The 23401-nt window shown below is 47.9% G+C and overlaps 1 protein-coding gene across 1 annotated transcript in view; it reads right to left on the bottom strand.

Annotated features, from left to right (window-relative positions):
• Positions 1 to 21016, bottom strand: part of LOC8053971 (sal-like protein 3) — a 171367-nt gene extending 150351 nt beyond the window's left edge. The window contains exon 1 of the mRNA XM_042290816.1: positions 20592 to 21016. Within this exon, the coding sequence (XP_042146750.1) occupies positions 20592 to 20652 (61 nt within the window). The 5' untranslated portion in view covers positions 20653 to 21016. The remainder of the gene's footprint in view (positions 1 to 20591) is intronic.
• Positions 21017 to 23401: the final 2385 nt, after the last annotated feature.

Raw genomic sequence — 23401 nt, 5'->3', positions numbered from 1 at the left:
GCAGTCGACGGCGTAATCGAGCTAACAGTGTCGCGCGGTGTATGTGTGAACGGTACTCTTCTTTCGAGCGATGTAAAGGTAGGAAAGTAGAAACTTCAACCTCCGTGTGTGTGTGATTCTTGGGCACACTGTCAACGGATCGCGCGCGCTCTTACGTCGCCACGGCGAAGGCCTCTACCACTCGGAAACTCAAGCCTGGACATTTTCTGCTCAATAGGTTCGACCCCTACGCTCAAGGTCGTTTGAAATGTTGTTTGTTCTGGCCTTCTCCCGGCAGCTGAAGACGGCATAGGCGATGAAATCCGCGTCCTGACGCCATAACGGGTGGGAGAGGGACTCCTTCTCCCCGACCCCTTCTCCAGGCGCAGGTCCTCTTCTAGCCGCCTGCCGCACCCCTGGAAGCCCCCGAAAGTAGAAAGGGCCCAAACAGCCAACACGGGACGACGAGCACGAGTCTGTTTTCCTTTGTAGGGGAGCCCTCCAGCTCGCATGCGCGCCGCCGGCGAGAGCCCCCACCATTGGCCGCGTTCGCGCGCGCGCCGGCTGGACCCCGCGAGAAGTCTCGAAGGCGGACGGACTCCCCGCTGCGTCGAGGAACCGCGCTCGCCTTCGCGCAGCTAGGCCCTGACCGCTCCGAAAGAGCGCCGTTTTTCTCTTTTTCCCCTCGCGCAGATTTATGGCAGCGACGGCAGAAAAATGGCCGGATGGCCCCCGCGAAGCTGCCCCGCGGAGGAAGAGCGGGCGGAGGGGGGTTAGCGGCCGGCACTGCCACGACGACGCGCGAGGGGCAGTGCGTGGCCGGCCGCTCCTGCCAATGGGGAGGGGGCAGCCGAAGGCGACGGAGGGGGGCCAGTCCCTTTCGCCGGTGCCCCACGCAGGAGACTGACCCTTCTCGGCCGCCGCGCGACATGTACCGCCAACACCAGCACCGTCGACCCCTTCCGCCCTCCCCTTCACGAAACATGGCACTGCGTGGGGATCGGCGAGGAAGGAGCCACCCTTCGCCGAGCGACACAGACCACACCCAGCCGCTTCGCTGTCTCCCAGGAAAGCGCCGGCCTATTGATCCCAAGTTGGCCGATCCCCGGCTGAGGTGTTCCGCGAGCTAACAGAGGCATATTGGGGAGAAGGCGCCATGATCTAAAGAAGTCTTGATGGCACGTCCGAAGTTCCCCGAACGGTTTAAAGTAATTGTTTCAGTGCTTCGCCGGGGCGTGATGCAACGTAAACCAAAATTGGCTGGGGCATGTAAATCCTCCCCCTCCCCCCCCCCCTCCCCCCACAAACACACACACCCTAAATTAGCAATGCAGGTCGCACGAGGACGAATTCTTGCCACCCTCTTTAATCCCGTGGAGACAGAGCGTTCACTTCGACACGTACACGTCGCACGGAATGTTTGGCGGCCGAACGCGAGCTAAGTAAGTTATGACACGTGCGGTGTAAGCGTGTCCGAGTGGCACAAGGAGGAAGGTCGAGCCTGGGTCAGTGTTGTCCTCGGCTCGGGCCTCACGGTTTCCACCTTGTGTCCTGCTCGGGTGGAGGTGTAAACAAGCGTGAGGAATGTGCCGCGCTTGGTCTTTACGCAGAGGCCGGCAAACAGAAGACCGCGTCTTTCTTTCTCGCCAAGAACGTTGTGGACCGCTCATTAAGTTGAACTCGGCTGGTCAGGAAGGTTCCCCAAAGAAAGCGCTCTCTTTCACATGGTAGCGCGCACAACGTCTGCCACTTTGGGCGGCCTGGCGTAATACCGCGAGTGATTTTTCCATTCATTAGGCGACCACAACGAGCATTACGGGGCGTTGGTGTTTCAGTGATAGCGGCCCTTGGCGCCGTGAAGTTGAAAATAGGACCCTTCCGGACGTCGTACAAATGCTCACAATGATAACAGTCGATCCGCCAGCATATCTTTAGGTGGATACCTTATGTATATAGATGTGTCAAGAACGCGGGCTCTCATGATCGCAGTTTTAAAAATTGGCCAATTCTCGTATGGATATGGATGCTGTAAGAAATCAGTAAGCTCAGCAAATGTTAAAAACTTTGAAATGAAAACCCGAATACCAAAAGACACGTCTAGAAAGAAGAAGAAAAAATAACTGGAAGCACATAGGTTAGATGTAACGGGGACAACGCCAAGAGTTTACAGTGAAACAGTTCATGAGTTTTTGTTGTGAACTTTCCTAAGCGGGGAGCCCACGGCGCCGGCAAGCGCCCGTCCGACTAGGGCCGCGTGTGAGCAAAAAGAAGCGAACGGCGTCGGCGAGGCCCTCTCGAGTTTCGAAGGGCACAGCTGCGTGACGCCGACACAGCGTGCATCTCGTCAAAAAGCGGCCGCCGATGGCCGCTCTGGCCGCACCGCGATCGGATGACGCGCACGACGTCCCATCGGGAGCCCTGCCATGTTCGCAGCCCGGAGGAGTCTCTACGTATGACCAGGGGGACTTGTCAAGGACTTCTGAATCGAGAAGGGCCTTAGGGTGCTCGAATTTATTTTCACAGTGAGAGCCTCGCTAGGAAGTTTCTAGGGCCAGGAGCGCGTGGCCGTATGGGTTCTCGTACCTGTTTTCGTTGGGTTCTTTTGGAAGTGAAATCCGAAGCGCATATGCGAAAAATCAATGGAAAATCGCAAAGATTGCAGAGCACGCGAAATTCGTTCCGAGATATCTTCGAGAAAGTAGAATATTTACTCTCGACGAACTGGAGCGTGCTAGTAAGTTACGGGTTTAATTTAAGTGAAAGCTACGAAAAGAAGGAAAAGATACAATCACTAAAATAAATAATATCGTTTCGTTAAGGGTATATTTAGAAATTCTGTGAGTTCGTGTTACAAAAATTATGCGAAACTATTTTTTTCATGTTCCAAACTTTGTGCGAGATCTCCGCATGATCTTTCGTGCATGTGTTCCAGACTTGATGAACGATCCCCTTGGTGGGATTTTCACTGTTGCGACGTCGCTGGTGCGGTAAAAAAGAAAGCATTAGCATACATTGTTGCAACTTAAAGGGAAGCTACGGAGGTTCTTGAAAAAAATGAGTTAGAAGTGAATTCTAGTGTGTTTTTACCCCGTGAACCCGAATACATAAACTATTTGCTGCGAAAGTATTGTTAAACGCTAGAAAACGCGAAAGACAGTCACTGTACCTGACGTCATGAACGGATATTTTGGCTACTCAAGTCTAGGGAGGCGGGGCTTCAGCGCTATTTTGAAATTGCTCTCATGGCTCTCCGGTGCGTCACATTTAAACATAATTGTGATATCTGTTAATCTAAAGGCCAAATGAACGCAATTCAAGTGTTTTTTCTCAAATGCAGAAGTGCCCCATCTTCCCTTTAAGTCCAGGGGCAGCCGATGCTGCAAGCGCGAGGATGTGGCCCTGAACAGTGCTTGCACTGCACGAGAGGGCGTGCTTGGCAGAGACTCTGAAAGCCCGGAGCTAGCTGTTGCAGCTTCTGCTACGCTCACACTTAAAAAGCCTCTAAAACGCAAAAAAAAAAAAAAAAAAAAAAAAAATTATGTCGTTGAAATGGCATTTTAGGACATTACAAAAAAATTGTTTCACTAAAGAGTTGAGTAGTTTTTTCTGTTTTTTTTTTTACAAAAATAGAAATAGGAGGCCCAATTCAAAGTTCCCGCCAGTGCACTGTGACGTAACAGTGTACCGCAAGGTGTCGGGGCGGTCAGAAGGGAGGCATCGACCTACGTCACTAAAAGTGAGTTCGCAGGAAGTCACGTGAGTTTCACTCCTCGTGCTCTCCGCGACCGTGCCTAAGACTTTTTTTCTTCTGCTCTTTGTACGAGCAAATGTAGAAAACGAAGTTTCAGTTCACTAGGGTGCCTCAATGACTTTCTGTTTAGAGTGATGCCGCCCTTTGTAGTACCCAATGCCGACAGCACGCGCTCACGGGGAAAATACAAAGAAATCGACGAAAACAAAATGTCGCCATAGCACAGTCAGCGCCACAGACACGTGCAGGGACACGCTCTTTCACGCGCTTCTGAACAAAAAATGTAAAAGTGGGAACAAAATGGCGAGATCTCTCCACCCTAAGCAAAGCGCACATGAAGGCACCCTAAGTTCCACTAGCTCTTTATCGCTGCACAGTTGATTAGTTTGCGTGCTGCAAAAGTTGAGGACGAAGAGTCAGTACGGTCAATGATGAAAGCGTTGCGAGTACAAGCCAGTGTACGAGTGCATGCGATCAGTCCGATGATACAGAGCTATACTGGGCGCAAAAGAAGCTATCAAGTCTTGAAAAAAAAGTTTAGAACGCTCGCAGAAATTAGGATTGCTTGCGTACGACACGCCCAATTGCATTGCTGAAGGTTCGGACACCGAGGTCGTCGAGTCATCGTATACTCTTCAGGCTGAAGAAGCCTGCCGTCACTCGGAAATGCATGCAGTGTGATCTCTTCTTCAGTTGCTGAAGTACCGGGACAGACCCTCACACAGCAGCTTCTAGGCATTTTAGTTGAACACGTCAATTCACTGACTCCTCTTCTTCCACCTTTACAGCAACATTAAGCGATGAAAAGCAGATAAAGAAAACCTTGTTTGCTTGGATCGCTCGTGGATGTGCGGAGAACAACAAAAATATTAAAAAAAATATCACACACGCTCGCGGTAAGCACGAGTAGGGATACAACTCACGTGACTTCCGCCGATGCCTCCCTTCTGACCGCCCCGACACCTTGCGGTACACTGCTACGTCTCAGTGCACTGGCGGGAACTTTGAATTGGGCCTCGTATTTCTATTTTTATATAAAACAAAACAACTACGCACCTCTATAGTGAAACAATTTTTTTGTAATGTCCTGACATGCCATTTCAACGCCTAGCATAAAATTTTTTTTTTTTTTTTTTTGGCGTGTCAGAGGTTTTTTTAAAGTGAAACGGGGTATAGAAAGTGCGGTGCCGGAAGTCGAAGCTGCGAAATCGCGAGAGAAATCGCACCATCTGAATCTGTCTGCAGCCTTCTCGATTGTCACAGCTGTGGACAAAACAATCAAACATGAAAGAGTGAACCTTGAACCTCATCCACGGCTGAAGCTATCCAACGCCGCCGAGGATTGTTATACTGTCCCCCAAGCAAGCATATCAAGGACATCGACCGCAACAAATAAAAATATTTGTAACTGTATTCGAATTTTTCAAATCAAAATACGTAATGCTCCGGCCGTTTATTTCTTTTCTTTTTTTTTCTTGTTTCTTTTCTTGTAGAAATGTACGTGGGGTTATGTTACCAAGGCTACCCCTCCCGAAAAGGTTTAAATCCAGAATCACCAGGGCTGGCTTGCTATAAATATAGTCCAAGATAAGGCCACTAACTAAGCCACGCTTCAGAGTATCGACACTTGGCCATATTGTGTCTTAAAATCATGGTCGCCAGTTATCTGGAGCTTTATCTGCAATCGCAGAAAACGCTTTTCCGTCTTCCACAAATGTTTAAACAGTTAGCAACAGAGCAAAGCAATATTACATGACCTTTCTAACACCAAATCTAAAGCTGAGGAAGTCGCACTTTTGAATAATGACGATCGGCAGTTGCTTCTGCTCTGCATTCGAGCCAAAATGGAGGTGCCCACAATAATGTCGGGGAACTAAGTGCCGATTTTCCAGACGCAGCTCATTTAGTGGCTCTAGTCCAAGATAGAATGTGTCAAAGATTGCATTGCCAAAGCTAAAGCACGAGCGGAATGGCACGTGAAGTCGAATCTCATCTCAAGTGCTCGCGCGTTCCTGTTCCAGGCTTCGCAGGCTTGCTTCACGTCTCAGCCAAGAGGCTGATTCTAGCAAGCTGGCAGAGAATAAGGGTGTGTTTGTGACCAAACGTAGACTAATATTTCATTTAATATGTTATCCTTTAAAGGCCCCAGGGGGAAAGGGGGGGGGGGGGGCAAGACATAAAGGGGATAGTTTATAAAAAAAAAAAAAAAAACACGTTGTAACGCAAGAAATGCTTAAGAATATACAAATGCAATTCAGGAAAAATCATGCGCTTTCAAAATTTAATTGTAACATTCTAAATTGCAAAGGCACGTAGTGAGCCCTGCCATGAACAAGAAATTGTCAGTGATCGTTACGACAGACTCTGGCTGTGTATTCCAGTCACTTACACATAAAGTAACTGGCTAGCTTCCAAAGGTATTAGTTTCGTTAAAAGGGTAATTTGAGTTTATGACAATAATCACTGCAAAGAGAGATGGGATTTGCTGGTGAAAATAATTCGCGATCAGTCCCGGGCTTGTGGACCAGGTTATAAAAACATATAAATGACAAGCTGTCTACAGCACGTCTTTCTTTAAGGAGGGGTAATGAGATTGAACTCTTAAGTGCCTAAATGATCAGGGATAGGTAGTGAGAATGAAGCGAGTCGCGCGGTTTTTTTTTTATTAATTCTAACATGACTGAGAGATAGATCGATGCGAATTCTTGGCGGTAAAAATGTACTCTAGTTCGAACCCGACAAAGGTGCAGTAGGCTTGCTGCTTAATCTGAGACAACGCTCAATAAAGATGGAATCTTAAGAATCCTGATGTTTTGTTAGCACTTAAAGTTATGTGCTCAATGTGAGTTTTCAAAAACAGGTCAGAGCTTAGGTGCACGCCGAGGTATTTTAAGGATGATACCTTCTCTACTGGCTTGAGAGTAAGTTGATAGGTAGAAGTGTGCGGATCACAAAATTAAAAACAATTGGTGCACATTTAGTTTTAAGATGATTAACAGACATGAGCCACTCAGCGCCCCACCTATCAATCAGATACGCGTCATTTTGAAACGAAAATAGTCCCTGGAGAAGGGGAACCAGAAGGACAAAGGACAACCACAAATTTCCAAACACAGCTATAGGTGACTGGTGAGCGACCGAAAAAATCCGCCTGGTCCGGGTATCGAACCCGGGACCTCTCCATTACAGGTGGAGCGCACTACCAGCTGAGCTAACCAGGGGTTAGACGTCAGTAGAGCAAACGGGTTTTATCAACTGCCACCAGTCTAACACCAACAAGGGTGAAGCTTGCAATTTAAGGTTGTGATTATAATGCAATTAAACGCAAAGAAGGACCAGAAGGACCTTTGTCCTTCTGGTTCCCCTTCTCCAGGGATTATTTTCGTCATTCTTGTCCAGCTCGCTTGCACCTTTGCATTTAATTTCATTATAATCATAATTTTGAAACGCTCGGCAATCTTCTGAGAGGGATGAAGCTACAGTCGAATGTAAACAATAAATAAATGTCCGTCAATAAATAGAAGGCGGCTCAAAGCGGAGGTGGTCCAAGCTCCTTTCAGCACGCGCCTGACAACGAAACACATCTGTGGCTGCCGGCTAGCAGACCCGAGAGACTCAAGAGGAATAGGGAATTTTACTCGAAACACGCAGCGCTTTAATGGCCGACAGCTGATGGTATCCAGCAAGGTTGACGCAACTTTGAGATGAAAATTGAGCTCGGACGCTGAATTGCGAAGAAGAAACCAATTATCTTTGGTTGCACGCTTTATTCTTGTTTCCTTTTATGTCGGGTGATAAATTAGAATATCGAGACGGCAAGTATGGGTTTTGTTTAATTTCGCGTTAAAAGTTCGAGAACGTCGAACCTGGTCGAACGAGAACCTGGTCGAAAGCGAACCTGGTTGAACGCGAACATGGTCAAACGCGAACCTCGTCGAAGGCGAACCTCGTCGAACGAGAACTCTGTTGAACGAGAACTCTGTCGAACGAGAGCCTGGTCGAATGAGAACCTGGACGTGAACCTGGTCGAACCCGACCCTGGTCAAACCCGACCCTGGTCAAACCCGACCCTGGTCAAACCCGACCCTGGTGGAACGCGAACTTGGGTAGGTTCGTGAATTCCTAAGTTCCAACCAGGTTGTAAGCAACCAACCGGATACATAAGGAGCTGTTTGCGAACAAGTGGAGTTGCGGAGGACATTGTCGAGCGGCCGAAACGCCGATCTTGTTTTGTTGACGGACAAGAACCGGTCTTTGACGCGCGGGTGAGACCAGGACTTGTTTGCGCTCAGAGCCACTTCAGAGAGCTTAGAACTAAACCCGATTTGGAACCCTCAAGACAAAGCTTTCGGATGTTTTTGTTTATTTTTTTTATTCAATTTGTTACACTTTCTTGAGTGAGGACAACGGTTCCTAAAGAAATGAGGAATAAAGAAAGACTGGAAAAAGAATATGTTAACCGATTCTGCAGGCATTTTCAGTAAAGTTGTTCTCTCTCACCCAGTTATTCATAACGAACCATCTATCTATTGCACGCGCATGTAAGCACATTTGTAAATTGCATTGAACTGATCAAACACCAACATTTTGACAAAAAATACTAGAAGAAAAAAGAGCCAGGGCAAAAATACATTAAGCGTGAACTAGACGTTAGGTGTTTAGGCAGTACGACCTTTGTCTGCCACAGTGTGGCGAAACTTTTACACTGTGTAGATGAGAAATGTAGTCGGTGTAGTGCCATGACAAGAGCTTTTTAAGTGAGTCACGCAGAAGCGATGCACGAACGCATAACAGGTGAAACATCGAGGAGTTCAAACTGAGCGAAAGATGAGAAAGAGTTCGCAGAATTATTTGAGATATAGTATGCCACTGCCTAGTTTACTTACACATTAAACTAGCAATTTCTAAATAAAATTAAAAAAAAACAACAAGAGGCCACGCCACGTATGCTCAGCCTGTACCAAAATTGCCGATAGTGCGCTTAAGAGTCGCCGTTTCTTAGTGCTGGTTCAGACACTTGCGTTTGAGTGCGTTTGTCTGCGTTGCGGCGAGAACCGAAAGCGAGTCACCGGCACATCCGTGCTTCGCATGAAGCGTGGAATCCAATTCAAGGAATCATCTTGGCACGCGATATAAGCAGCAGGGATCTCCTGGTTTCTCGCGGCCGCAACGCAGTCAAACGCAACTGTCTGAACCAGGCTTTACACTTACGTTTGCGTAGTACAATAACCAAAACAAACAAGCAGATAAGCGAACAAAGCAATAAACAGGCAACGAAAAAGGATTTCTCGAGGCATTTTCAGGACTCGCACGAACCAGTCGAAATGGTTAGCGTCTGCCAAACAATATAAGGCCGTCCCGGCCACCCACAACTTTTTTGTTTTCCTTTTTGCATGGCACGCCGCGCGCATGATGCGCTGTCGGAGGAGGTGTCATCGGAGCAACTCGCGGTGAGTTATTAGCTAATATAAAAAAAAGCGGGCCAAAAAAACAAAGTCCCACGTGCCGTGAACGACGTTCGGCCGGAGGCAGTGGGAGATCCAACGCGTGGTGCGTACATGGCCCGGCCAGGCGCGGTCGCCTAAATATTTGCCAGGCGGGCAGCCGACGGCGCGAGCAACGCTTAATAGGGAGTTTTAGTAGATCGTTCCGATACCTCCGATAGCCCCGATAACGATACTAAGCATGTACAAGGGAGGCGGCGGCGAAGTATCGGGATATCGTTATCGGAGTCATGGGAACGATCTACTAAAACTCTCTAATATTGCCATGCCCCGATATTGGCTCGGGACGAGGGACGGCGGGGCATTAACGCTGCTTTAATTACGCCCAAACGCGCTCGCCTCGGACGCTCCTCGCTGCGGCAATGCCCTCGGGGGGCGACCGCTCCATCGCAACAGCGTGTATGTATCCACGCGCTCGGAAGACGAGGCGGCCAGTATTCATGCACGACACGCGGCGTCGCTCCGTTTCTCTGATGAACGTGCTCCTCTCTCTGTCTCTCTCTCTACCTTTCTCTTTTCCTCGCTTTCCATCAGACGACCGAATGATGTATCGTGGGTTAGACGAGTTGCACTCTTCGTAGATCGTTCGCAAGAGCTTTACGTATAGCGGGAGCTTGTGCAGTCACTTTGAGCACGAATTGAGCACGTGCCCACAGGGCCCACAATCCGCAGCGTATACAGTCTTTGAAGAGTACCTATTGAGAGACTCGATTTTTGCGACCACGCTGGTGCACCGGGTTGTAGCTCGTCCTCACCAGTTAGTTTTTTTCTTATTTATTTTTATTTTTATTAGTCGTCGCTTTTCCGGAAATTTGCAGGACAATCCCGGCAGTTCTCACGTGTTTTGGTTCAGAACCTTTCTCAAGATAAAGGTTTATAAAAAAAAAAGCCACAACTGCCCCCTGCTTCGAGCCAGTCGGCCTTCTGTCGCCGTCGCAGGATGTTCGGTGTCGCTTTCGTCTTTGTTGCATGCTCAAGTTCGTTTCACTAAGAGGTTATTTTCAGATTTACATTAAACTGCTTAGTTTTATTTCCTACAATATCCGCGTTAGTGAAATTAGACTGGGGACGTCCTTTTGTCCCAAAGTACCTAGACCTCATGATGATCGTACGTAGAAACTGTAGTATCAAAAAGAAATAAAAATACGCGACGGGCAACACGTGAACTTGATAGCTCCGGTTTCTCTTAAAGTGAATGAGTAATGCGTTGTAAGTAAATGTGTTGTGCCTGCTTAGGCATGCGGCAAGGTAGTCAGACTCAGCAGGAGTCTGGCGCGTCTCCACTGCACACGAGAAATTTAGTCGGCGCAGTAGCACGGCTAACCTGGGGTCTTTAAAATGCCTCAGACAGTAGGCTATAAGCCCATCGCATGTCGGTATAACTGCTCATCCAGATCGAAACATGCAGGGGTGGAAGTTGAACCTAGGGTTCCTGACATCTGCAGAGCGATCAAAAATGGATTAAGTTTTTTTCAGAAAAATACGACGGAGCTATTGTTCCCCCTTTTTTTCAACTTTCGACTCCTTTTTTTTTTTTTGTGTGTGTGTGTGTGTGTGCAATTGAAAAGTAGGCGTGACATAGTTCAAAGGGATGAAATGTAGACAAGAGACGATTCAAAGGTTAAACATACAAGAGAGAAGTAGCTATTATAATACACGATATTCAATTTCATCACGGTCTCTCGGCACTGCATGACGTCCGTTCGCTCTCATTCCTTCCCGAAGCACAGCGACAAATCGATTCACGGTTTCTATCTTCGACACGCGACCCCGTTCTCGTCACACTAATGGCCAGTTCCACGTACCGAGTGCCCAGTAGACGAGGATCTCGCAAGAACAAGGTTGTACATCTAGTGACAGTTTTATTCCAGTTGATATGATCACCGCGTGCGAAAGCGGCTGCCCCTTCCGTCGCAAATAATGCCGAGTTGCCAATATGGCTCTGGACGGGCGAAACCTCCATGTGCATCCACACCGCTTTCTGCGGGTTTATCCGACACCCCCTAGAATAATTAAGGCCCCCCCATCCCCCCCCCCCCCCCCCCCCCTTCATGGGACGTCATCACAGTCGGGTGGCGCCAACTCAGCCATTGGTCCCGAGCCCGATGCCGAGCGCCCTTCGACGCGTTGATTGGACACGAGGTCCGGCCGAGCTCTGACGTAGCACTCGTATCCAATCTCTGTCTTTGCTCCATCTCACTGTGATGATGCCAAAATCCTATAGTGTAGAGGCGTTGATCCCTCTAGGTGGGGTTGGTCTATTCCGACTATGCGAAGCGATGCACGCGTTCGTTGGCAATATAATTCGGAATCAATTTAGTATCACAATTTTGTAAAAAAAAAAAAAATCTCGTTCTAGAATCAAGATACAAAATAAAGAGAGAGAGAGAGAGAGAGAAAAAAAAAAGGACTGTGGAAATAACAGAGAAAGTGCGAGGAACAGAGCATAAACCTCGCTATACCACGAAGTTTTTTTTTTTTTTTTTTGTTTCTCTATAGTTTTGGTGGTCTCGAACGTTGGAAGATAATTCCGCACCGCTAGCAAACGAGTGTTTCCAAGCAGAGCTTCGGACTCTGACGAAGACAGTGAAGTCGGAGGGTTCGAGCTCTCCCAAAGAAACTCTCCGAATTAAAGCCCCGCGCGAGCGCTCTGTGGAACCCCCGAATTCGCCGAGGGGCCACTCCGAGCCAGAACCGCCCAGCCTCCCGCACGGTGGACTCCGCGGGGCTGCCGCGGGGACCTCGCAGCGGTGGCCGGCATGCGAGCCACGTCGCGCAACGCGCGGAACGGGTGGCCTGTGCTGGGCTGCCGCGACTCAAAATTGCGCGTGCGCGGGAGACTCCAATCAATTATGCAGATACCGCCCTGTTGACACTGGCGGCAGTGCGGGGCCCCAACATCGGCTGTGCCGCCCTGTGAACGTCACCCCCCCCTCACCCGCCCCGCTCTGGTCTTCCCGACGAGCTTCCGCGGCGACGATGTTGCACAAGAGTGCGGCAGGCGGAACGACATCGTGAACCAAGGACACGCCCCTTTCATCAGCGGCAAGCTCGTCATCGGGGCAAATTGTTTCCACGGGCGTCTAGACAGCCGTAGTAGTTATACGAGGGTTTTAAACAGGGTACTTTGGGTCCCCCGAGCAGCTTGGGGCGTCGCACTGCGTGTGCGTATGATGCGGCGCTCCGAACATCTCGGGGAACCTGAAACTATTTATAGTCTTTACGTCCCGCCTGACAAAGGGTGCGGCGCGACCGGGTAGGTTGCTGCTGCCTCTCTATGTACGAGCATTCGTACAGCCGACGATGGTTAAGAGCGAGGAGCTTGCGCTCATAACTTTCGCTGCTGGTGAGGCAGAGAATAGTACGCATTCGAAAATGGCGACGTGTGTCTCCCCGGGGTAATTCCGCCAGCGAAGCGTGCTTCAATGATCAATGCATCGGTCTAATAGGGAGGCTTATATATCAGTGCTGAGTTATTCTAAAATTAATAGTATAAAGCTATACATTTGGGGGACAACTGCTGGGATTCGTATAGCCTTAGCGATGAATGAACAGCACGATTAGAAAAAGTAACAGTTTCGTCGGTTGGTTTGCTCGATGTTTATCGAGATACAATGGAGCGATGGCAGTTGAAAATTTCAGACAGAAACGTCTACATTTCTTAGTGAGGGCAAGTGCTTTTTGAGTTATTAAATAGAGTAAAATATGCGTTGTCTAGATATAGTTCGTTCAGATATATCAGAGTTGACTTAACAAAAAAAAAAAATGAAATAAATAAAAGTGGTGCTTTACGGATTTTTAGAGTCCCCTTTCGCGTAAAGGCCCGTTCACACTCTTGCGACCGAGTACGACTGAGAGAGACGAGATCTCTTACAACTTCTTAAATGTTTCTAGAATGAGGGAACACACTGACATTGTGGCGCCATCTATGCGGTGACCCTAGAACTGCATTTCACAAAAGCGAAGGTTTTGCGGGATTTCCGAGGTCAAATGTGCGTAATACCCATATAAAGGCTCGTTTATAACATTGACAAAAGTTTTTCGAGCCAAAAAAAAAAAGGATATTGCGCGAGAAATAAAAACAAAATATGCCGGACCGCCAAGTTTACACTGCTTCCCAATAGATGGCGCCAGTGTGTTTTCTGGTTTAAGAAGTTTTAAGGAACCCAGGTTTAAGAGGTCGCAAGCAGTCGCAAGAGTGTGAACGGGCCTTTATACGGCAAAATAAGAAAAAAAACAAAAAATAAAAAAAACATAGTCTTTTCAGCGATTAGTTGATAAAGTGCACATTTTTAATATATCCTAATAGTTATAACTATAGAAAAATAATGTCTATAATCACTGACAGAACAAAAATGGCGGGGTGAGTCTTCCGGATGCCCAACCTAGCAGCCGCTCGTCGCCTTAGGCCGGCCGAAGTATTATCGCGCTGGAGGCGGGGCAACTAGAAGACCTCCCCGCCGTCCTCATCTTGTCAGCGACTATAATCACTCGACATGGAGACCTACGCGCAACATTGGAATAAAAAGAAAAAAAAAAAGAAAAATATAACAAACGCCATGACAGCCTGGTTTGTATAGCTGGCAGCACTCAGTAGGTCAGGAGTGCAAAGGTATATCCAGCAAATCTTTCACCACTTTGCGAGAAAAAAAGAAAATTACAGTTTCGGCGTTTGTTTTTAGAAGCGCAAATCTAGCTACTCAGTATCACCAGTTGAGTTCTTCTGTTATCCTAAACTTGGACTTCTTTCAAGCATGAGAGTCAAACCCAAACGGCAGGAACTAATCTAGAGAAGTCCTCCGAACACAAACCGTTCACAGAGGCGCATGCTGTTCACGCGTCACGTATACCCCTTGCACACGGGACGATATCGCAGAAAGCAGTGCGAACAGATAACTCCTACTCACAACACTGACACTCACCGATCGAGTTTCTCCCCTTTTAGTTCTTTCGGGAATTGTGCTTCTGTCGGAATCTATGTTTGTTGCGCCAGTGGAATCCCTCCATTAGCGTTATGAGCCAGGCTCTGAGGTTGGCGTGAAAGTAAACACGAACACAACCAAAGTGAACATTAAAAAATTAACAATTAAAAAACCTTTCTACTTGCACCTCGTTCGTCGCCATTTTTTATTTTTATTTACCCTGCAGATTTGGTTAGCTTATACTTCGTCCATATTTCAGGGGCTCACCGGCGTCTAACCTTTTATCCTGCGAGTAGGCATCGTTATCGAGGTGCGAAACGGGAGTCCAGTGAATCAAGAAAAGTCAACCCCCTTTCTTCGTCAATCTTCAAAAAAAATACCGCGTTTTTTTTTTTTTTTTTTTTTTTTTAGCGGAGTCGAATTCTTTAATTTGAGACTCTTCTAAATAATGGGGTTGAATGGGTACACTTCTTCCTTCAGTCACACGCACACGTCAATGTCACGAAGAAGGGAGTTATAGCGAATGTTCGTTATGCCCTTCTTCCCATTCTTTGAACACTTTCGTGCAAGGGTTTACCTATCTCGTTAAAAATAGCTAGAACTGAAGCTACGCTTAAGTCTAACGACACCTCGGTCATCTTGTTGCTTAAAATTATTGTCTGGAGTTGTAAGAATCTTTATTTAAAATCGCGGTAGACGCTCGCGTCCCGCCTGAAGAAACGTTAAAAAAACAGTCCAAGGCAGAGTGAAACAAATATTGCCTGAGCCTTCCGACACCGATTCTAAAGCTCAGAAAGACTGCCGATAATCTTTGCGTAGCTAATTTAGCGTCTATAGCCCATACTATTCGGGTAAAGAACATATTGAGTAATTGAAGCAAAAACAAGAGCACGGTTCTAAAAGTTGGGAACATCAAAAAGCGCGAATCAAGGTAACCTGAGGAAGCCAGTTCGCATATTGTGCCAAACGCGAATTGTGCATAATCAAACAGCTTAAAAAAAGAAAGGAAGAAAGAGTTTTAAGGTGTTTTTGATGAGGGAACTAAAACGTTCCAATCGAGCAAACAGAAAAGAGCGATTAGTCGACACGTTTCAGATGACAAGACGAGCCTCATCTGAGAGAAGGTTGCACAGTTGAGGTTCTATAGAAATTCGTAGGCGAACAGCGGGGGCCTGACGTACGTCCATGCTATGATGGATGGGCCCATTGTATCGGAAGTAAGAAAATGCTACATTTTAAAGGAAGATAACTGAAGAAATAACTTATCCGTTATGATAAATGTTTTTATTTGATAAGGTCGGAGCAAATAAACAGTTTTTCTATGGCGTTGATTCCAGCTGTATTGTAATTATGGTAACGATGTAGTCGTGTACATTGTTTGTTGTAAGAGAGTGAACTATTCACTGTGTTTATCTTTTAATGCGTCCCCCCTATTAGCTAGTTGGTATACATTGCACCAGAGCTTCGTTTGCCATTCCGTAGGAAATAATTTTAGTTCAATGCCGCCTAATAAACTGTATGTAGAACACATATAGATACGAAATCCGAAGTGATTAATAGTGTTGTGCATCCCCCGTCAGTATGCAATTGATCCTATATGAACGCTTGGAGCGACACTACTTAGTATAGGTATAAATGGTTGTAGAATCTTACAATTTGTGGGCTGCCTTGCCAAAGAGGTGCAAGTGTCAAAGTGCATCAACGCGTGATGCGTTCTTTTAACAAACACTCAGTCAAGAAAAAAACCGAGTACCAAAGTCACGTGGTAGTGCCCGTAACTCTCACGAGGTTGCACAACACTATTTCCATAGTTAACGAGAAAAAGTCCTCGTCCCCAAACCCCTTAACACGTTTACACCTCTAAGGATATTTTGAAGGGCATATAACTGCCAACATTGCACCTCGAGGAAGGGGAATAAACCCCTTTCGAAGTTCAGCGCCATCTAGTGGCTAAAAAAGCAGTTTCACTTTTGATGTAAAAACTAGTGGAGCTGATGAACCTGTATTTGATTGGGCACCGCCACCTTGACACTTGAATGGCAGATGACCATCGGTTCTTAGATCACCTTATAATTCTTGATTTTCTTTTTTTTTTTTCAGTTTCGATGTAACCATAAGAACTGACCAGTGCGAAACGGTGACCCACAAGCCTTTTGATTGCGTTTAAGCAATGAAAAGGATTTACAGTCAAACTTGTGCCACGAAGTAGCTTGAACCGAACTCCCAAATAAAAGTTTACGAAGCCGTTGTTGATAATTCGTGAGTCCTGTTCTACTGATGTCTCGAATGTGTGGGCATCATATCTCCTCTGCTTGGTATAGTAGCTTCAACTTCTTTCGTTATCGTCCACAAAAAGGTCACCATTCGTTTCAAACAGATGCCGTATACACTGAGATGACGATAGTAATCAAAGTTAACATACTGAATTTAAAGAAAGGGTCTCAGAGAAAGTTGAAAGACCCGTAACATGAGCACTGTATCCATCATTACACTCTGAAATATTCGGTTGTACGGGAAGCTGGAACATTATAGCACTTAAAAAAAGGAGTGCTCTGCTCTTCCAATTTTAGAAATATTTTGTCTCGTCCACGAATGTCCTCCACACGTATACGATGACACATACAGTCTGCATGTATCACGCACCTCATGCATTTCTGGAATAGAAACAGCAAATACAAGCGCAATCGCGACCGCGTTGACTGTTTCCCCGCATACCCGCGACAATTGACTGACAATCGCTTAACCGAGGAACACTTCCGCAAGTAATAAGATTTTCAAGTGTGTTGGGTTTTTCTCGCCAATATTCAACGCGAAATATAATTTCTCGAGCTACATATGAACTGCTTAGTAGAAAGCATCGGTACAGGCGAAAATCGTTGAACGCAGTCGTTGAAATAGCATCGGAAAGCGGTGGCATTATGACGGCTAGTTTTATTCAACACATCGCTCGCGTACAACGTTAAATATTTTAGGTGTATAAAATGAGGGTTTTGGACCACTGCATAATCGTCGCATCGTCGCGGTGTCTCTAGTTTTCGCACACGGGAAACTCGTCTCTCAAGCACGTATCTACAGGGCGGAGATATCTTACCTACCAGGTCCGCGGATCAGAAAAATGTGCGTATCACGTGACCTTGACGTCATAACGAAAAAGTCCGCAGGTCCGCGGTAAGCCCGCGGACCTGGCGCTAGATCCCACGGTTACCCTGGACCGAAGTGAGGACACGGGAGTTTGCGAGCGTCGGTTGCCGCTTTCGCTGCACTTACTACTAAACAAGACGAGCACCTCTCAAAGTTATGACCTAGTGCCCGTATCCTTCGCTGCATTCCAGGCTAGGAGGGAACCATCACGCAACACACGTGACGCTCGATTTGCATCCATTCAGGCTTCGGCCATTCCGCCAGTGAAGGAGACAAAGATGAAAGGCCCAACAATGACGGCGTTCCTTTTTTTTTTTTATAATTTTCCTTACGAAAGAATTTCTACAACTGCGGCACCTCCAATACTATCAGTAGCGAAACCACAACATATAATTCCAACTGTAGCCTCGGCGAAGGAGTGTATCGGCACTCCTGCCGGTGTACACATGGCGGGTGGGTTCATTGGACGCTGGCTGATTCACGTGAACCGCGCAGCTCTTTTTGCTCGCTCATATTCGTATAATATTTCGGAAAAGGTGAGACGTTTCGATATGAAATATAATATTAAAGCGGCGCATCTTCAGGCTAGAGACGAGAAAGGTACAAAAGGAAAAATGGCAGAGTTGCCGAGGACGAGATACGGTATATGAGTTTGCCGCATGGCTCCAGTTCGTATAGGGCGCAGCAAGCACGCGCTGCACAGCCCGGGCATGCACAGAAATCTACCAAAAAGGTGAGAATCCTCATGACGTGAGCAACCCAAATGTAATATACTGGCTCCTTGTTTTACGTTGACGAATGTTCATCCTCTCTTTCAACTGATGGAATCCATTGACTCATGTGCAAAACAAGGCGCCGAGTGAAGCTGCTAACTTTATGGTAAATGTCAGCCACACTCATGTACACTCATAAATGTTGACTCGGGGAATAGATAGCCTTAATTACGAGAAGGAAAAGCACTTAGCAGCTGGTTTGGTGGAATAACTGACGGGAAGGGGCTCACGTTAATTAAGAAGGCACTAACCTTTGAAATTCTGTTTTCTTTAGAGCTGGACAGCGAAACAAAGTGGGGATTTGTTGTGGCTGATGCGACAGCATCCTGCATGCATTTACACGCCTTCAGCACAGACATTGTGTGCAGCGACAGGCCCGGGTTCGGTGCCATCAGGCTCTCCAGGCATGCCCCGAAAACGCGACAACAAAAGAAGCGTTCAATACATTACCGAACGCTTCGCGGTAAACAGTTTTTGACAATGTGGTCAATGATTTTGGAGAAATAGTTGCGGACCACATCCGAAAATTAAACGAGAGACGTTTTATTCGGTGTTACATTGAAGTGTGTAACTAATTGAACGTCACCTACCATTCGAAAATAAATAGCTACAGATATTATATTGTCTAAATTCTAATGTTCCGTAAGTTATAAACATGTACAGGAACAGAAGTTATCAATCTACAAAGTCAATCAGCTTTCACGGCATTTTTTTTTTTTCTTAAACACATTTAACGTGTTTCCTAGGTAGCATATGCCCGTTTAACTTATAAGCGAGTTAAATCATATTCATCTGCTTTTCTTTTCTCGAAATAAAATGTATATATGGGAACCTTTCACTATCTCTTTTGATGGCCAAGAGTGACCCCACGATTCCGCATTTTAGTATTGGCGCTCACTTTTACATCTGACTATGATGTGCATATCCTAAACGTATCACGATATCGCTGGGGGGATTTTTAAAAGAACTACTTTCGCCTTCCGTATTTAATACATTTTGAATGGATGCTTGTTTTCGTCAAAGTTCTCGTTCCCAGTACCCAATCCCAAGTCCCATTCTTCTTAAATGACAACGTTCGAAAGGCGCGCTGTACCTTCCCGCACCATCAACGCGGTCTATAATAGCATGTATAGGGTATCCGGATCGGTATGTAGTTGTTGGCTTCATTCGGGGGAGGGGGGGGGGGGGGGGGTATTTGACCGCTCACACGCCTCGGACGGTCACCTACAGATTGTCTTTTGCATGATACATGTGTGACAGTGTCACCAAGGCTTCAAACGTTTCTTTCCGTTTTTTTTTTTTTTGTGCCGTATCTTATGAGCCGAGGGAGAGGAAGCAAGATATTACGCGATGAGTGTAATCCGACAGGCGTTTTCTGCGGATGCGAATTCACGCAGACTCGATTTCTCGCAGTGAATCGTTGATCCTCTTCACTCGAAGGAAAAATCCGCGTCTCTGGGAATCACAAATCGGCGTAACTCCTTTTTTTTTTGTTTTATTGTTGTTTCTTGTTCTTTCTTTTTACGACGAAAACTTTATCTTTAGTTTCCCGGTTAATATTGCCGGTACCAATCCGCGAGTGTAAATATGGCGACAGAATGCAGGTACATGGAACAAGTGAGTCGCTCAGTCGGTTGCCTCGACATTGTTACGAGGCGATTGATGTGTACAATTGGTCACCAGCCATTTGAGGCTTCCGAATTAGAGCCCGCCCCCCGTTCCCATGGACGTGGTCACAAAACAACCTAAATCCCACCCTCTCCTTTTTTTTTTGGAGCCTGTTTTTTCTTTTTATTATTATTATTGTGGCTACACCGGAAATTTTCGAGATCACGATGTTCACGTCAGAAACGTATGGGTAGCTTTATTGCCACTTGTCGCACTGCCAGTCTCAGTAGCTCGGCATTGTGGCCAGACGTGGCGAAGCCACGTAATGGTGGCTCAGGTTTGACACGCCATAAAATACTGAATACAGCGAATGTTTTTTTCTTTTTTTTTTTTTGGCGCAACACAATGTTCACTTTTCTATACTTTCTTTAAAGAATGGCATTCTGTTTGTTACTTATAATTGTTGTTTTTTCTCTCTTAAATTGCGCTTTCTTGTGATGGCTGGCGACCCAACTCGTCTATTTCTAGTCTGATTCAGGCCTACAATGGGAATGCAAAGCATAGGAAAGGCGGCAGGCATTTGTATTTAAGTACATCTCCTATAGTTCCGATTGAAATATGCGTGAATATGGCATACGCACACCACAAGCGCCGTCTCGATTTGGAACTGCGCGAAAGAGCGAGGAAAAAGAAAGCAAATAAAAGGGGATCTAAAAAGAAGCGGCGCCGAGTCGAAGAGAAGCCAAGTGGAGTGTGGCATTGACTTTGAACATTCCAGCCAAGCGGCGGGCGTGAGCGCTAGGTATCCGCGGCCTTCCGGTTTCGGTGGCGCTGGCGGCGGGGGTCTCCCCCCGACGCCCAACGAGGCACAACAGCCAAAAGGCGAGAAGAGGCACGCCGGAGGCGGACTCACCGTTGCAACGTACGGTCGGCGCGATGTGTCTGCTGGGGCAGGCTTGCTTCCGGCGTGACATGCTCGGCGGGCCAGACCGAATCACAGCTGCTCATCATGCCGCGACACGAGCAGGGGCGGGGGGCGGCCGGAGCCCCAGCGGGGGCGCACGCAGGCGACCGCGGCACACTGGCTCCCGTCGGAGGCCTCCACGGCGCGTTCGGGCCACGGGCGCGCCTTCACACGGCCGGCACCGCTTCACTGGGGCCGCCGACGCGGGCGACGGGCGTTCGGCAACGCCATAGGGTCCGACTCGGGCGTCCGCTGGGCACGCAGACTGCTCCGTCCGCTGGCGCGACTCGCCGCGACTGACGACCGGAACGGGGCCCGCGCGGCGGCGGCGGTGCGCGGCGGCGACGTCGGGGCAACGCCGGCCCACGGGGGGCGCGAGGGAGGCGCGGCCTCAGCGCCGCCCCGTGGAAGACCCCCGAACCGAGGCGACCACCCCCCCGCCGCCCGTCATAACCGCGCCCAGCGCATTGGACGGGCCGAGCCCTTTGACGCCTGCGCTGTGACGCGGGCACGCCGAACGCCCCGCCGGCCGCTCGATGCGCGGTCGCCCCGGAACCGCGGACGCCGCACCGCACGCGCCGGCCGCCGCGTGCAGGCGCGCGCCGTCCCACACCCCGGACGCAAAACCAAACCAACAACGCTAAAAGGGGGAGGGGGGCTCAAGATCATTCCGTTCGGGGCGTAATAGAGACGTGTAAATGGGTGTAACATCCAACTTACCCTAAACTGGAAGGATGAAGCGGCATTTCTGTGCCCAGTGCCTGCGAGGTAGTCCGTCAAAAACTCTTTCAGTATGCACGAGTAGTGCTCGCACTGGCTGTGTTCGAGTCTCACCATGGCGACACACGATCTGTACAGTGTAGTTCACAAACCAGTAAACGGGTGTATAGTGTAAAGCACCATTTCCTCTTCAGAGGAGTGTACACAGTACCATCACATTCCCAAAGGTGCGCATCATACTCCTTGCCAGAGTGGACGGTACTGCGTACACGCCTGCACCCCTACGAGAAAGTGAATGGTACTGCGTAAACTCATCCGAAGAGGAAATTGTGAATATATGTTTTGCCATTCACACTCAATAAGGGGTGTGTAACTTTACACAAGGGGTGTGTGCCGTGTCCTTCACGCTCGCGAAGTGGTGTATGCAGCATCTTTCACAATCCTGGCGGTGTGTATGCATTTGCACTTCAGAAGTTGCGTGAGCGTTCACTCTTCCAAACGTCAGTAGTATACATAGTTCTTACGTTCCCAACGTGCTCTATGCGGTGGAGTTCACTCCCCTGAAGGAAGTCATGGGCTTACTTTCTCGAAGGGGTGTACGCGTTCATTCCTCCAAAAGGGTGCATGTAGTGTCCTTCACTCTTTCGAAGTGGTGCGCGCAGTGTCGTTCGCTCCTCAAAGTGTGTATGTGTTTACTCTTCCGAAGGGGTGTATTCAGTGATCTTCCCCCTCACAACGTGGTTCATACAGTGCCGTTCACACTCCTGAAGGGGTGTATGAATTTACTTATACACAGGAGGGCGTTGTGCAGTTTCATTGAACCTCCCAGAGTGGTGTATGCAGCGTCGTTCCAAATCATGATGGTGCGTATGCATTTCCACTCCCGAGGAGGAGTTAGCATTCATACTCCGGAAAGGGTGTATCAGAGTCCTTACCATTCCAACGTGTTGTACGCACTGCAGTTCACTCTCCTGAATGCACGTGTGTGTTTACTGTACACTCTACAGAAGGATGGCCGTAGCGTTTTTTACTCTCCACGGGTAGTGGATGTAGTGCCGTTCACACTCCTGAAGGGGTATATGCAATGCTCTTCAGCATCAGAAAGTGGCATATGCAACGCCGTTCACACCCCGGAGGTGGTGTGTGCAGTGCCCTTCACCCTTGCAGAACGGTGTGTGCAGTGTCGTTTGTACTCCCCTCCCCGAAGGGCATATACAGTCCTTTACTCTCCCAAAGTAATGGGCAGTGCGGTTCACACTTACGAAGGTGTGTATGCTGTGCCATTCACCCTCTCGAGATGTATGCAGTGCTGCTCATTCTCCTGAAAGAACGTACCCATTTATTTTCCCAAGGGATGTATGAAGTGTCCTTCAGCCTACCAAAGGGTGGTATGCAGTGTCGTTTATGTGTTTGCTCTCCCGAAGTGATGCATGCATTTACTCTCTCAAAGGGGTATATACAGTATCCTTTACCCACCCAAAGGGGTGTTTACAGTGCCATTCGCTCTCCCGAAAAGGTGCATGCAGTGCCCTTCATTTTCTCAGAGGGATGTATGCAGCGTCGCTCACTCTTCACGAGGGGGGTATGCATCTACTCTCTGTAATGTGCGCTTCCAGAGTACTTTACCCTTCTAAAGTGGTGTATTCAGTGCTGTTCAGGCTTCTGAAGTGGTGTACGTAGTGTCTTTCGTCCTTGCAAAATAATGTATGTGTGCAGTGCTTTTCACCCTCCCAAGCTATGTATGCCGGGTCCTTCACCCACCCACGGTGTTTTATGCACCGCACTTCACTTTCTCGAAGGGGTGTATGCGGCGTCCTTTACCCTCTCAAAGGTGTGAATGCGGAGGCGCTCATTCTCTCGGAAGAGCGTATGCGTTTACTCTCCCAAAGGGGTGCGTGCGTTCACTCTCCCGATAGGTTGTATACGGTGTCCTTCACCCTTTCAAAGTGTCGAATGTAATATAGAGCCGCATACTTTCCCGAAGGAGTGCCTACTCTTAGAATAACGTCGTAGCACTTACTAACCACAGGTGAATAACA

This window comes from Ixodes scapularis, unplaced genomic scaffold (assembly GCF_016920785.2).
Source record: "Ixodes scapularis isolate PalLabHiFi unplaced genomic scaffold, ASM1692078v2 PGA_scaffold1__304_contigs__length_218370807, whole genome shotgun sequence".
NCBI lineage: Eukaryota > Metazoa > Arthropoda > Arachnida > Ixodida > Ixodidae > Ixodes > Ixodes scapularis.
This window is presented reverse-complemented; position numbering and strand designations above follow the sequence as displayed.